General features: G+C 41.5%; 1 protein-coding gene across 1 annotated transcript in view; it reads left to right on the top strand.

Annotated features, from left to right (window-relative positions):
- The first annotated feature begins 1,597 nt into the window (after window positions 1-1,597).
- The window catches only part of grin3a (glutamate receptor, ionotropic, N-methyl-D-aspartate 3A), a 51,492-nt gene continuing 36,378 nt past the window's right edge, over window positions 1,598-16,711 (top strand). Inside the window, exons 1-2 of the mRNA XM_044096367.1 lie at window positions 1,598-3,496; window positions 12,833-13,554. Coding sequence (XP_043952302.1) covers window positions 2,744-3,496; window positions 12,833-13,554 — 1,475 coding nt within the window. The 5' untranslated portion in view covers window positions 1,598-2,743. The remainder of the gene's footprint in view (window positions 3,497-12,832; window positions 13,555-16,711) is intronic.

Below are 16,711 nucleotides of genomic sequence, written 5' to 3'. Positions count from 1 at the left end.
GCTGCACCACACAGTGCACAAGCTTCGCAGGAAGGAAAACATGCAGGGAGTTAGAACAACAAGGAGACACACAGTCATGCAGTCACATTGACATGTTGACAGGCAGGTGGGAGAATCAGCAGGAGATGTAATAGGTAACGAGTTGGGAGAGCAGACATGGAAACATGGATGAATATTTAGCCAGACAAGGGGTCAGACAGACATCTGTAAAAAATGGGACAAACCAAATAAACATGTGAGGCAGAGAGGCCTGTGAAATTGAATAAACTTTTAAAGCATGAAAAGTAGACATGTAGCTTACGGGTGCAGACAAAGATGACATTAAAATTTAAAGAAAGAGATTCAACTGAACAGGTGTGTGCATGGAAGAAGGAACACAAAAACAGGGTTAAGAACACTGTACCTTAGAGCATTTAGGTAAGATTTTAGGGAAATAATTCCCAAAGTTAAATATAGCAAGAACATTACAACTGAAGACCTATTTTATTTTTACACAAAATAAGAGTAATAAGAATGAGGAGGATCAAACAGAGGAAGAGGAAAGAGTTGACTGAAGAAGCTTGTGTTTGTACTGCTAAATGACACCTACCTCTGGTTGGACTGTGTGATCCGGTAAGTAGTTCTGCAGCTCTGTGTCCTTTCCAGTAAAAGCTGCTTATGGGTGGGTCTTGGGTCCATTGTCAAATTCCTGGTTTCACATTCAGCTTCAGCTTCCAGCGCTGCCTGTTTGATGTTTCTCCCAGTGTCTTGGCACCTGGTTTTAGCTTATGAAGGAAGGTAATGACCACCTGTTAGAACCTTCATCAGTTTTGCTGGTACAAATGACTCACAGTCCTCTGAAGAAAAATGTTGAGAGCACAGCTGTGGGTCCTTAGGAAGTTGTGTTCAGCTATGTCATTTTTTTTCCCTTTTTTTTTTTTGTCTTGTGAGATCCAACAGCTTGTGACAGTGTGGCATTGTCACCAGTCAAACGCAATATTTTAAGCAATTCAGTTAAAGTTAGATTTTTTGAGTTTATTCTGAAGAGTCCAGCACAAAATGGACCCAATGGCGCCATCAACCCAGCATGCATTGTGCAGATGAAAAATGGCCAGAATTAAATCCTGCCATGTTACACTTTCCATTACATGAAAAATATAACAAAATATATATTAAAAAATATATATATATAAGTTTTGACTTGTCACAAACTGCTTTTGTTTTTTTAATTAATGGGAAAATTACAAAACAAATTTAGGAGAACATTTTCAACTAATCGTGGATCCCTTTAAGCACACAAAATAGAAGCATTGCTGACATAACTTTCTGTAGCTTTACTCCATCTAATAAAATAAAATAAATGTAAAAAAAAAATAAAAATAAAGGAACAATATATACATGTTTTTTTTTCATATATATTTTAATTCTAAAAAAAATATCTAATAACTTCTATCTCAGTGATGAAACTACTACAACACAGATGCCAAAAACAAGCACATATTCAAATAAATTCCATTTTCTTTCTTCTTTGCATCTGATAGAAGAAATTAGTTTACCCTAGAACTCCAAAGCCTTTCTGACACACAGTCTTCACCGTTATCTTGCTTTCAACCCCACTTTTTGTGCTTTCTTAATGGGAAACTGTGGAGCTGCTCTCTCTAATAGTGGGTTTTGACCTTTCTGCATCATGTAAAAGGCTCCAAGATGAGATGTGTTGTGTTCTGGACACAGTACATGCAAATAACACCGAATAGAAGTAAATTGAATTTCTCTCTTTCTTTTCCCTCAACTCTATAGCAGGAGGAACATAACACAATCTTTAATGTACGTTTTTCACAACATGTAAAATATGTATAATCTGAAGAATCTTTTAAATAGTAGGTCATTAGCTTACTTCTTTTCATTTTATACTTAAAAGACCTGTTAACAGATTTAGTTTAATTCATTAGCTTATTTTGTATTCAGCCTAATATAATTATATTCCAATACAACACTAAAGCATTTACAGTTCATCGGCCCAGTTAGAAGGTATGGGGTTAATTCTCTTTGCGTAAAAGCACCGCACTCTCGGAGGTCTTTCCCAGTGCAAGTGTCAGTACAGAGGTTGGCTCGAGCCAAGCGGCGCGTGCGCTCTTCAAAGGTTTTACTTGGCTGATTTTTTTATTTTATTATTTTTTTTAAGTAATTTTAAAAATGTAATTATTTTTTTTTTATTCTGATTACCATGACGAAACATACCGTCTTGGGCCCTACAACGGAGATTATAATGGGATGATTTTCATTAGAACCAATGACCAACATGTTTTTGCAGTCGAGGATTTCACTGTTTTGGAATGTGTTTGATGCGCATTAATCTCTGGTCGATATTTTTCTTTTCTGGACACACTCTTCTTAATATAAGTACCCTCCTGTTGGAATATATGGAAATGTTATTGTTTGTCTGGCCGGGTTTTGCCAGTAATCAGCTGTCCTGAAATGTGAAAATCCTTTGAGATGAAAAGCAGCACTTTTGGGGATCATCTTTTGCTTGTGCGCGGCTTCTGTCTGATATTGCGCCTCAACAGCCTGTTGTCTGTGTCCGAGGAGAAACGCACAACTTTAACGGGAGCCGGTGCGGGAGCTGGAGCGGGAGAGGGGGCTGCAGCTGGTCTCAGTGGCACACTAGGAGCAAAGGCGGGGGGACAGCAGTGGCACCGACGGTGCGGCCCCGCTGGTGGGCTGTTGCGCGGTTGGACGGGGGATCCGGCGCAGCTGTGGAGCGGGGATGACGAGGTCGACCAGGATTATGATGGTGATGGATGCCCCGTCAGCGCGAGCAGGCACCGGGGTCTCGCCGTCTCTGTGCCTCCTACTGTGCGCTCTCCTTTTCCTCCAGCCGTGCGCTCACTCGCACCCGCAGCCATGCCAAGTGCTGAAGCGGATCGGCCACACGGTTCGGGTGGGAGCTCTGCACGTTCAGCCCCGCTTAGTATCCACAGCTCCTGGCAGCAGTTCTGAAGATGCTGAGGGAGCTTTACAGAGAGATCAACCGCTGGAGTTAGGAAAGCCGGCTAAAACAGGTGCCGGTGCGCTTGGATATGGAAACCTCAGAACTAGAGCCGCCACAAACAATCATCGGGGCACAAGTAAGAGTAAAAGCCAGACGAAGCAGCGAGATGGGAATCCCTCGAAGGAGGATGGCTTGTTCTCACCGCGGGACTCGGTCCTGCTGGCGGCTGAGGCTCTGAACCGGGCCGGGTTGCTACCTTACAATTTATCCCTGGAGATTGTTATGGCAGTCGGATCGGCGCTGGGCGAGTTGCCAGCCTTCTCATACTCCTCCACGGGCATTCCTGAGGACGAAGACCCGCTGTCTTTCTTGGAGAGCGTGTGTCACACGGTGGTCGTGCAGGGGATCTCCGCTATGCTTGCCTTCCCGCGGAACCGGGACGAGCTCGTTAAGTTGGAATTCGTGTCTCTGGCGCTCCAGGTGCCAGTTGTCAGCGTCGTGCAGAGGGAGTTCCCGCGCCACAGTGAGGTAAAGAAAAAAAAAGTTTCTTTCTAGCTTCTTCTAAACTGTTAACTGTTGATCACTTTACCTACGTACAATGGCTGGATCGTTACCACAGCTGTCTTCATTTACGCATGTATTTTTTTCATTATTAGCTTTAGTTCACTTCAGTTTCTGTGGAATATTTGTCCTCAGTTCACCATTTAATAAACCTATAAATAATGGAGGAGGAGACACTTCTTCCAACCGCTGATGGCCTTGATCATCGTATGCACTTACATCCCATCTGCTGCTAGACCTTATTTCCTGTCTTTCTTCTGCAGTGAGGCATTGATTATATCCATGGTTATTTTTGACCGAATCACTCAAATTAATCGTTGCATGGGGAAACGATCATTGTGCTTTGTCCGAGCTGCTGAAATGAAAAACTTCCGAGGCTGCAGAAAAGAGATAGGGATGTGTTATGTTGCTTGACCAACCGCTTAAAAATGACTGAGGAAAGAGAGCTCGGCCCGGTTTAATAACTGCGATGAAGATCCATTCAGGAGCTTTTCGGCGTTTTGGTGACTGAGCACATCTGCATAACTCAATCAGATCATCTAGCCCAAGAATCAATGTGGGACTGCATTGTGATCTCACGCTGCTTTGACCTTTTATTATAATGACACAACTGCGAAACAGCAGTTGTTTACGGGTTGAAAACAGTAATGATTTTCCTGTTCATTTCCGTTGTGAAATGCTTACAGTGCCTTTAAAAAAAATCTGTCGAACTTTTCCAGATTTTTTTAAACGTGACAACTTCTAATTAGATGTTTATCTAACAGGGCAACACAAACTTGTGTGCTTCTACAAAATGAATGACTTTTCTCTACATTCTTTATAAAATACACATTTTGACTCATTGTCATGTTGAAACACAAAGTTACATTTAAATTTCTATCATCTATCTTGATTTTAGATAAAGCTGAATAAAACTTGAAATGAGTTCCTTTTTTTGTTTTTCCACCTACTGGTGCAGTGTTCTGGAGTTTTAAAGCTTCTCCACAAAACTGACTTTTTATTACATGGAATAATAGTTAAATTTTTGGCTTGTTTGATAACTTCTCCTGTAGAGCAGCAAGTGTGTTTGACAACTATATTTAATCTAATGTCAAATGGATCTTAGTTTTTAAAATAATTCAACTGGGAAGATGAGCTGTGTGTTGCTATTCTAGATTTGTATGCCTGAAAGTAGAGTCGGAAATTACAATAACTAATTTTCATTTACTGCCCTGTTGACTTTCCCTCTTTAGAAATCAGCTAAAGTTACTGTTATGAAATGATAATTATTTGACTGCAGGGGCCAAAACAAGTATTGTCTTCTTCATGAGAAAGAAATTCAGCTCTTCAACAAAACACTAATTGGAAATTTAATTTGAAGCCTGCATCTGACTTAAAAGTAAATAAGTTCAAAGTTTAAATACTTTAAAATGATTTCTGGTCTTTCAACAATAGTTTATTTGCTAATTGAGTGTTTTATGCACAGTTTGTGTACTTTGTCGCACAATCTGTTTCTGTTATTTATCTCTTCCCTTTTTAAAATGTAAACAGATATGCTACCCACCACACCCAAACCAATTAGTTTGACTAGAGGGATCTGAAATACTCGCCACCTAGAAGCTTAACATGCATGTGTGTTTCTGTGTGTTTCTGCTCTAACATCTAATTTCCTGCTCTTGCACAAGGAACCATTTCTCTGTAGATTCGGCAGGTGTTAAAAGTCTAAACTGGATCCCTGAAGTGAAATAACATGTACAGATAAAGCTGACAAACAAAAAAATGCCTGATGGAGGGGGTAGATGGATAGACAGGTGTTTGGATGGAATTTGGAGTAGGCAGAAAAAGTTGCTTGGAAAAATAATAAGACGGCTTTATAGAGTGCAAGGAGTTTACCTGAAAGTTTTATAGAATTGACTCAGCTCCCCTTGGGCTCCGTCTTGTTTCAATAACTTCCATCTGAAGTCTGACAACAGTTTCACCAAAATATTAAGTATTTTGCGTGAAGAGGATCTTTTTATTTGTTTTTTGATGTGGTTGGTCTTTGTCTCACTAAATTCTGCAAAAGGAAGTTCAAGTTTAGACAAAGGTAAAGTATGCATAATTCATGAATTATGGGAAAATCCATCCTTGGTTTGTCATGTGGAAAAACTGGAGAAGGTGTTGAGCGAAGGATGTCATGTCCCAGAGTACAGAGAGTTTGGAGTTGGTGGTGTGTGGTATTTGTTAGCAGTGCAGTGATGATAATATATTGAAGAGTATGGATTAATAAACTGTGTAATATACCACTAGATGTGAACTTTAATTGAAGACTATCTTGAGTTGGTCTGACATACTCAAGTTTGTCCAACTAACAACATCTTATTGTATAATATTATACATAATTATATTTATGCTCTACAATAAAATGCTTCCAAAAATGTGCAGCAGGTTATTTGATTAGAGCTAGAACGTTTTAATAAAGAAGAGTTATCATAACAGTGATAACTTCGAATCGGATCCCTAACCACTCTGAAATGACACACTTAACCCGTAAACAGTGGATTACTTTATTCAAATCATGTAAATGATGCAAATCAGCTTAGTTCTCACTGCTCAAATCCAGAAACACAACGTTCTTATTATAAAGTTAAATAATACTTTTGTAAACAGCTCCCTCTAATTTCTTGAAGAACCTTCACTTTGCTACCAGAAAATTATGAATTCTGTTTTACTTATTACGGAGGAAAATATTAAATCCCCGGTTGAGACATTTTCTTACAGATTTACAGTCACCTTTTCAATCACCTTTTCTGCTTCTTTTGCACAGTTCCATCAATCTTCTCTTCAGCACACACTGTTCACTCCCAACTGTTTAAGGAAGCATTCTTTTCCAATGAGCTATTTTACTTCACAGATTTGTAATAAGTCTAAAACTACTGAATCTTTTCACTTTGACACATGCCATTGCATTTCTGATGCTCTAGAAAATTAATTTGGATCCCTTTGAGTAACTTGAGATGAGTCTCTGTCCTTTCTGATGTATGGGAGACAGTAATTGCTACACAATTGCTGTCATTTAAGAGCAACATTGGTTCTTTAACACAACCCAGTTGTGTTTTACAGCACTTTAAAGTGCAGCGCATGTGCTTGTTAAAGTGAATAATGAGCTCCTCCTGAGTGGGGATGAAAGAGACAGATAAGTGGTGGATTTTTTAGTCCTACAGCCACCTCCACATTTATTGGCACAAGTAGTTGAGTTGTGCAAAAAGCCTTGAACAATTTAATATTTATTGCAGTGGTCTTACAGTGAGGATTTTAGAAGAAACACATATTTACTTCTAGTACATTTATTCCGTAGGGACAATGGCCATAGCTACAACTGAAGTCATACAAAAATCATACTGAATTAGGATTTATTTAAAAGAAATGTTTATTGACAGATTGCTGATTTAATGTATAATTCACTCATGAAATTGTGAAAGAGAGTAAAACATGCATTGAATGAGGGAGATCTGGTAACAGGAACATAACTAAACTTGCCTAAACCCAGATCCTATCAGTTCTAATAACATTATAACTTTTTGCCTTATTATTAAATCCAGCCATTATTTATACTTGCTTAGCCTGGACTGATCGTCAGTCCATCACAAGGCAACAGAGCTATACTGGACAAATGGCAATTTAAAGAGACCAATTGATCTCACTGTCATGTTTTTTGGACCATGAGAGGAAGTACTCACTCTGGGAGAGAACATTGCAGAAAGAGCTGAAGCAGGATTTCAAACCCATAACCTTCCTCCTGCAAGGAAAAGATGCTAACATCTGCAATACAGTGGAGCCCATAAGCAATACAGCTGTTGCGGATGAATAATCTGAAGCATTTGCGGTTTCATTTGGAATTTCTTATTGAACAGAAAGCTTTCTCTACAAGACATCATCTAATCACAAGAAGATCAATAACCCAACCAATTCCATCATCTTTGGTTTGCCCAGTATCTCCTGATTCTTTAAACATCTGCTGTTTTGCTGTGCAGTTTGCACAAGAAGTCAAAGTAGCTATTCTTTACATCACATAGTCATAGTTAAAAGTACATTTAAATGGAAAAGAAAAATTCCAGTCGTTGTGTCAAAATGCCAAGAAACTTAAGCTTCACAGTTTCTTGGCATGTGTTTAAAGACAGAGCCACTAAGCTTTTTCCAAATTACTCAGTTTTTACTTACATAAAGAAAAAACAGAGGGTTAAAGATTTATGGAGATTACATTGCAGAAGTGCTGCAGTTGAGAATAAATCCTCATGGGCATTGAGGAGAGGTGAGAGCCTGATGCCCTGTGGACTGCATTACAATTTCCTCTCCTGATGTAGGACTTCTAAATCTGAAATAAAACATGTAGGGTTGCTTTTTATTGCACTTTTTTTTACAAATAACCCATCTATCAATATGCAAAACTAAGATTAGTAATGTCTTTTTTGCATGCCTTTTGAACAGAGTGATCAATGGGATAAATTAAATTCACCAATCGCTTAACCTAATGGACTTTTAGTGCAAAGCTAGTGTTAAAGTTGTAAAGAGTTTCTAAGGGGCCTTTAAACTCTCTGCAGGTACTGACAAACAGCAACTGATTAATTGGCTGGATAACCAGCATGTGCTTAGCATGCAAGTGTTTCCTAAGCCTTCACTGCTAATTCAAATCTATTACATTTCATCTGAATACTTTGCTAATTCCAAATTTGATCTATTCATATTTTGTCTTGATATAACTTCTAACTCTCTATTTTATCTTCCTGTAACTGGCAATGGATCCTATTTATGCTTATTATGTTTTTGCAGAGAATATCATCTTATTGAATCATGTTTAATCTTTTTTGTCAGCTATTTTTCCACTATGTCTACATCTAAAGTTTCAAACAACTGTTGATTTTAGATTAATATTTTTGCTGTCATGACTGACAGATGAAGTCATGTCTGTTTCTACCTATAACAGACAGGATGCAAACCAACATGTAAAAACTGTGCTTATCCTAGCCTGTTTTACAGTAAATGTGGGTCAAACACTGGAAGACCTTTCTAGTTGCTCACAGAAACTAACAACCATGACTCCACACTCTGAGACTTAGTGAACTGTGAAGCATCCGTTGACCTAAGATTGATTCAACAACAGTGAACATAAATAAAATGGAGAAAAACAGTGAATTTTCTTTAATAAACTACAGGAAGTAAAGTCCTTCTTTTAAAGCTGTGGTGTTTGTTTTTTGTTTTTTTTGTTTGCCAGTAATGTACACTGACAATAAAAACACATTTTAGTCTAGATGCTTGGATTTCCACTGCAGCAGGTTCAGGAAAAAAGAACTAAGAAAAGGAAAACTGTCAATTCTGTGCTGTTTGTATTTTTGGTGATGACATCACAAAATATATACACATGCATTTGCATAATTTCCATACTATAAAATGAAAGAAATATTGGATGTTTTTCCTCAAAGTTAGGCGAAAATGTGTCTACACATGAACATAGCAGTAACTCTTATGATGTGAGTAATGATATTCATTGGGGCTGGATGTCATGAGTTGTGGTTTGGTGGTGGCGGTGAGGCAAACGCAGTAGACCCAGATGATGTGAAATGAGGAGTTTTAATGAAAATAAACAGGAAACAGTTCTCAGACCTGGCAGCACTGAAGAGCGGAAGGTTAATGCTCACTTCAGGTAGCGACAGGGAAAAGCGAGGACTTAACAGTCGACTCTAACTGAGACGTAACGAGACGTACACTGACGTACACTGACTGCAGACAAGGATCCGACAAAGACAGACACACACAGGTGACACTAAATACACAAGAGGGTAATCAGGGAACGAGACACACCTGGGGACTAATCACGGGGAAACAGGACAACACAGAGACTCAGACACACAGGAAACTAGAAATAAACATACAGAAAAACACAGAACACGACAGTACCCCCCCCTTAACGGGCGGCTCCCAGACGCCCAAAACGGGAAACCCAACGAGGGTGGGCGGAGGGGAGCTGGATGGGGGGTCCCGAGTCCATAAACAACAAAAAACTACCCAACATAATTGGGCGGAAAACACAAGGGTCCAGAGTCCAAAACAAACAAAACAAACCCAACTGGGTGGGCGGAAGCACTGGAAGGCGGGAAACCACGGAGGCGGTCCGGCGGCCGTCCGCGGCGCAGGAAGCGGGAGCCACGGAGGCGGTCAGGGGGCCGACCTCGGCGCAGGAAGCGGGAACCACGGAGGCGGTCCGGCGGCCGTCCGCGGCGCAGGAGGCGGGAACCACGGAGGCGGTCCGGCGGCCGTCCGCGGCGCAGGAGGCGGGAACCACGGAGGCGGTCCGGCGGCCGTCCGCGGCGCAGGAGGCGGGAACAACGGAGGCGGTCAGGGGGCCGACCTCGGCGCAGGAGGCGGGAGCCACGGAGGCTGTCCGGCGGCCGTCCGCGGCGCAGGAGGCGGGAACCACGGAGGCGGTCCGGCGGCCGTCCGCGGCGCAGGAGGCGGGAACCACGGAGGCGGTCCGGCGGCCGTCCGCGGCGCAGGAGGCGGGAACCACGGAGGCTGTCCGGCGGCCGTCCGCGGCGAAGGAGGCGGGAACCACGGAGGCTGTCCGGCGGCCGTCCGCGGCGACGAGGAGTCTCTAGGACCGCACGGGGGCGGCGACGAGGAGCACAAGGAGTCTCTGGGGCCGCACGGGGGCGGCGACGAGGAGCACAAGGAGTCTCTGGGGCGCCACGGCGGGCGAGGAGCACAAGGAGTCTCTGGGGCCGCACGGGGGCGGCGACGAGGAGCACAAGGAGTCTCTGGGGCCGCACGGGGGCGGCGACGAGGAGCACAAGGAGTCTCTGGGGCCGCACGGGGGCGGCGACGAGGAGCACAAGGAGTCTCGGGGGAAGCACTAGGAGTCTCGGGGGAAGCACTAGGAGTCTCGGGGGAAGCACTAGGAGTCTCGGGGGAAGCACTAGGAGTCTCGGGGGAAGCACTAGGAGTCTCGGGGGAAGCACTAGGAGTCTCGGGGGAAGCACTAGGAGTCTCGGGGGAAGCACTAGGAGTCTCGGGGGAAGCACTAGGAGTCTCGGGGGAAGCACTAGGAGTCTCGGGGGAAGCACTAGGAGTCTCGGGGGAAGCACTAGGAGTCTCGGGGGAAGCACTAGGAGTCTCGGGGGAAGCACTAGGAGTCTCGGGGGAAGCACTAGGAGTCTCGGGGGAAGCACTAGGAGTCTCGGGGGAAGCACTAGGAGTCTCGGGGGAAGCACTAGGAGTCTCGGGGGAAGCACTAGGAGTCTCGCGGGAAGCACAAGGAGTCAACGGGGAAGCACTAGGAGTCTCGGGGGAAGCACTAGGAGTCTCGGGGGAAGCACTAGGAGTCTCGGGGGAAGCACTAGGAGTCTCGGGGGAAGCACTAGGAGTCTCGGGGGAAGCACTAGGAGTCTCGGGTGCGCCGGCTGGAGCGGCGGCAGGAACGGGCTCGGGTGCGCCGGCTGGAGCGGCGGCAGGAACGGGCTCGGGTGGCGGAAGTGTTTCTGGCGGCTCCGGCTGCGGAGGGTCTGCTGCTGGCTCTTCAGACGACGGAACGGGGGTGGTGGATCGGGAGGACAGAGTCTTGGGTCTGGGAGGCAGCGGTTCTCCAGCCATGACAGCTAGCGCTGCCTCACGCTCCCACTCTGCCTCCCTCTGTAATGCCACCAGCTGAGGATGTGGAAAACGTGGAACCCAGAAGTCCAGCAACAGACCCAAACGGATGGCGAATCCAAGCCGTCTTGTCGCCGCGTACGGCTTGGCCATGGCAGCCTCATACTCCCGTATGGTCTCTAATAACTCCTGCCACTCCTCTGGGTCCATGATGGATTCTGCTGCTCACCTTTCAGCTTGGTCGGATCCTTCTGTCATGAGTTGTGGTTTGGTGGTGGCGGTGAGGCAAACGCAGTAGACCCAGATGATGTGAAATGAGGAGTTTTAATGAAAATAAACAGGAAACAGTTCTCAGACCTGGCAGCACTGAAGAGCGGAAGGTTAATGCTCACTTCAGGTAGCGACAGGGAAAAGCGAGGACTTAACAGTCGACTCTAACTGAGACGTAACGAGACGTACACTGACGTACACTGACTGCAGACAAGGATCCGACAAAGACAGACACACACAGGTGACACTAAATACACAAGAGGGTAATCAGGGAACGAGACACACCTGGGGACTAATCACGGGGAAACAGGACAACACAGAGACTCAGACACACAGGAAACTAGAAATAAACATACAGAAAAACACAGAACACGACACTGGAATGTTAAGATTGCAATCTATTATATCCAGCAGACTGTGTTTTTACACTAGGAACACATTGAATTTAAGATAAAAAATCAATGTGTTTATTTCCTTTACTTAAGAGGAAATAAATGTATAAAAGTCTTATACATTTATTTCCTCTTAAGTGTATGTAACTTTATTTCAATCTTTTGTTCATGCTTTGCTACACTTCTCCATAGAACTGCTTGTCCTTTCTCTCTGACCTTCCTTCGATTATCTTGAACGATCTCACTCCACTTGTACACGTTATTCTTTTACATTTCATTCAGTTTCTGATGAAATCAAAAATGTTTTTATTGTTTAATCTTTCATCCCTTTCTTTTGTTCTTTATGTATTAGCATTTTTTTATGTAAATGTATTATTGTCGACATGTAGTCATAGAATTCAGATCAGGTGTTGTTAACAAACCAAGTGACTTAGACATACAAAGACGAAAATTTATAAAAGTGTATACATTGACTTATGTGTAATAAAGTGGAATTGCACAGGTAAAAAACCTTGAATATAATTCTTTAGCAGTGGCAGCTTTGAGAAATCTCCTGTGTTGAGAAACTCTTTTCATGCTTTGTGAAGTTGTGATTTCTGCCCTTTCTTTTATACAAACTGTCTTAAAATTTTGAATGTCAAGGGCCTCCTGTGTAAATGTTTGATTGATTGGAACATTCAAAAAGTTTCAGTTTTTGTATTTGCAAATTAAGTAATTAATTTATGCTGGTAGAATGCAGGATTGCTATTTAAATACAGAGTGGTCTAACTGGTTTCTTGGCTTCCTAAGACTTTTTGCAATTTATTTTTTATGTATTCAATGCCAAATCCCTATGTCATTCCTCTTCATTAACACAGAAGTTAAGGAATAATTTACATAGGTATATGGTGTAATTCTCATGTCATTAGCACAATATATTTACTAAATAAAACACAAACATTACTGCTTATCTCCTCTTTATATATGCAACATATAAAGAGCCTTTGAACTATTGTGTCTTTCTTGCCTCATCTTCTAATGGAAGTTTTACTGCCTCTCACAGAATCGTCTTCATTTTCAAATGGCTATGCAGACCGTAGCGGCCCCTCCATCCCAGCTCCTCTACTATCTGCTAATGATGAACGGATGGTGGGACTTCAGCATTGTCCTCTGTCAGGAGTGGAAAATAAACGACTTCCTCGTCCTCATCAAGAACAACAGCCGCTTCCACTTGGGCACGCTGGTCAACTTGACAAAAACAACATTGCCGCCCCTTCTGTCTTCACTATCATCCTCGGCAGAGGCAACCACCACCCCTGTGGGAGTGGAGGTGCTACACTCATCATATTCATCACCAACTGTATCATCTTATTCATCAAATTCTACTTTGAAATCAGACCAGCAGCAGGGTCTCATGAGGCAGCTGGAGGCCTTAAGAGAACATTCCTCCACACGGGGAGTGGTGACGTTTGGGTGCGACATTCGGGAAGTTCGCCGATTATGGGCGCTGGCGACTCGAATGACCCTCCCAGAGTTTCACTGGGTTTTAGGGGACAGCCAAAATGTGGCTGAGCTTAGAACAGATGGGTTACCACTGGGGCTACTTGCACATGGCATGATGGGATCCCCTTCTTTGGAACATTATGTTCAGGACTCGCTGGAGTTTGTAGCACGAGCCGTGGGCAGTGCAGCCCAGGAGAATCCTGCCATGGCGCTTATACCTGGAACTACAAACTGTATGGATGCACAACAGAGTAATGGCAGTTCAGGGGAATTCTTGGCAAGGTAGGAAATTACAGCATGCAACAGCCACAAATATGTGTGTATTTTGTCTGTTACTGATCTGCTAATTTTCCTGCAGCTTCATAACATTATTGTTGCAACAGCATGACAAAGTCGTTCTGCTTGGAACGACTTTGGCAAAGATTAGTCAAGCTAATTTTCTCTGTTACTAAGAATAATTTCTACTGCTTTTCCTCTTTTCAACTACTTCAGTTGTATATTTGTGCATGTAATCATATAGATATAATTTCTACACTCTTTGATTGGCCCTGTCTCTAAATAACATATCTGCTATATAAATGTATGTAAAGCAACTCTCATTCAGGCCATGAATGTCACATCAATACTCAGCCTTTTAGTATTGAGGCTGAGTATTGAATCATTCTACCCTAAAACACAGAGTATATTAAAAATTGAGGAACTAGATCTTTTTAACATTGCTTACAGTTCCTTGCTTTGTCATTCTTCCATTTTTACATCAAAACTCAAGATTAAGTTGAATCTTATGCTCATAATGAGTTGATATGAACTTCTGACGAGCAGAGGAAACAATTATTTAGATCTCTATAAGTAGGGTGACCAGACGTCCTCTTTTTCCCGGACATGTCCTACTTTTCAGACCTAAAAAAATGTCCGGGGGGAATTTAAAAATCGTCCGGGATTTTGGTCAACTGCCTCAAAACACATTACATAACTTACAGTGCATTGTGATTACATTGCCACTCCGTTCCACTACTCCATTCCAGGTTTCTTTGTATGGCAAAGAAATCGGTAGCACATGTGTGTCCGCTGGTTCTACCCCCAGCCCCCAACAAAAAAAGAAGTGTCCTCCTTTTCAGAAACCCAAATCTGGTCACCCTACTATAACTAAATAATTGAATTATAGAGATCTAACTCAATTAGCCAGGGGAGATTGTTTGGAAGACGCTTTGCTTTGTTTAATCATTATTTAGAGATATTTTACATATCTCCGGTGCTCAGCAGAAATGTTTTATCCTTTTGGAGACCTGCCAATGACCCTGTGAAGGCAGAGGATTTACCTGATGAGGTTTAGATTTATGTGTGGGATTCTGGGTCTAGAATAACCCCTTATGCAACAGACGTGTGCACCATCTTATGATTAGAATGTGAGAACAGATTTATTATGAATGACAACCTGGTTTGCTTTTACCAGCTGCTTGACTACAAATAACACTTTTTGTATGTTTGTGAAGAGCAATAGAAAAACATGTTTTTCCTCTTTTCACTGCCATTAGTATTAGCTTTTCACATGTCTCTTTTTTCTTTTCCCTCATTTATTGTCAACATTTCTTCTCTTGGCAAAATACTGCAAGACATAATGCTCAGCATCCATTTAGGAATTATATTTTCCAAACATTTAGATGGGTCCGTTGCTTCTAATGGCCCGAGGAAAAGTGAATCTAATGAATAAGCAGAGTTTGTGGCAAAAGTCAGACTGTATTTTGGAAGTAATTTTGAGTTGGTGCGCTTCAGGGCAATTGGATATTAAGAACAAGGAGAAGTTCAGAGTTATATTAAAGCTTAATATAATTGTATATTTGTAACCTCTTCTTTCAGCTTGGAATCCTTTATGTTCTGTTACATTTGCACTCTTTAATAGGACCATAAACACAAATAGTGTTATTAAACTGGCTGTCTTGTAAAGAGACGTCAACAAGCAACTCATTCACACCTTAATCACTCAACACTTTAGAGGAACAATATTGTGGATTACAAAACCATTACTACACTAGACTGTTGATGATTAACATATTGATTCAGAGCTTGACCACCACTGTTGCTACATTGAAACATAAAATTCTCCAAACATGCTTAAATATTTCTTTGTCAATTATCAGATTGACAAAGTTAGCTGTAGATGGACATTTTTCTCTGAATTCAGGTTTTATGCAAGTTTAAATAAGTACATCTACTGATTTTCTTTGTTTATAAATGGTGTCCCTCAGGGCTTGTTCCTGTATTGAGGAAATCTGACAGTTTGCTCTTCAAATCTTGACAATCTGAGGTCACTGCCTAACTTTCAGAGTGATATAAGGTTCACAAAAATGTAATCAATGAAGTCCAAAACAAATTGACTCAGACTCGGTCAAAACAAATTCACCCGTTGGATGGTTCCTCTATAGGGTAAACTGAGCCTTGTGCTGAAACACTGGTGCTATAAGACAGAACATCTTACTACTACACTTATCTAGTTTTATTTCCGATGTCCTTCCTCAGCTTTTTATCATTTCCTCACAACTTCATTACATTTTATTAACCTCAAAATCTTCATGAATTGTTTTGCAATATATTGAGATTAACTTTCAATCTACTAGAAAAAGTTTCTGTCACAATATCTAAAACGTTTCTGTCACAATATCTAAGACTGTTTGAGTTTTAAGTAATTGTTGTGTTGGAGTTTCTCTTTTTCCCCCATCAGTCAGTAGACTTACTACCAATCCAGTAATCCTTCCTCCTAATATATTTAATCATACAACAACATTTATTTTGCTATTGTGTCTTTTCTCCTCGTCATCCTTTATTTATCCAGAGTTTTTTATGGCCTTCATTGTTTCATGCTCATACCAGTGGCCTGTTTTGGACATCCATAGGCCCAGTTCTTTATAGCTCATTAGCAAACAATTGGTGGGGGAGGAAGTTGTTTTCCTCAGACTTCTTCTTAATCTTCTAAACCTTAACCTGACCTCCACTCTGACTGATAACAGGTTTTTCTTAATTACTCTTTAAACTGAGTTAAAAAAAAAAAAGGAACTGCTAACTTTTTTCTTTACAGCAGCTGCTTATATGAGCCTTAGATTTCTATTATTAAGACCCGGTTTTGGGATCATAATGTTGTATTTAGTTTTACACTTGCAGGACTTTTGTCTTATCTAATTAAAAGTTAATAAATCATAGCTCCATTAAACTATGTATAGTCTAACTCCTTAATAAGTATTATCTATAAAGTTTGATCTTCTGTATTCATACATTTACAAGCCACTACATCTATTAAGATACTAAAATATACTTATAGCTTAAATAATATTGCAATCTTTTATCATAATCCTTAACTTTTGCATAATTATAACAAATCTACCCAAATGATATTTATGCGTGGTATTTATTGATATGGATAAAATGACTTTCAGCTAGTCTCATG

The sequence above is a fragment of the Gambusia affinis genome, linkage group LG17, assembly GCF_019740435.1.
Source record: "Gambusia affinis linkage group LG17, SWU_Gaff_1.0, whole genome shotgun sequence".
In the NCBI taxonomy this organism is placed as follows: Eukaryota; Metazoa; Chordata; class Actinopteri; order Cyprinodontiformes; family Poeciliidae; genus Gambusia; species Gambusia affinis.
This window is presented reverse-complemented; position numbering and strand designations above follow the sequence as displayed.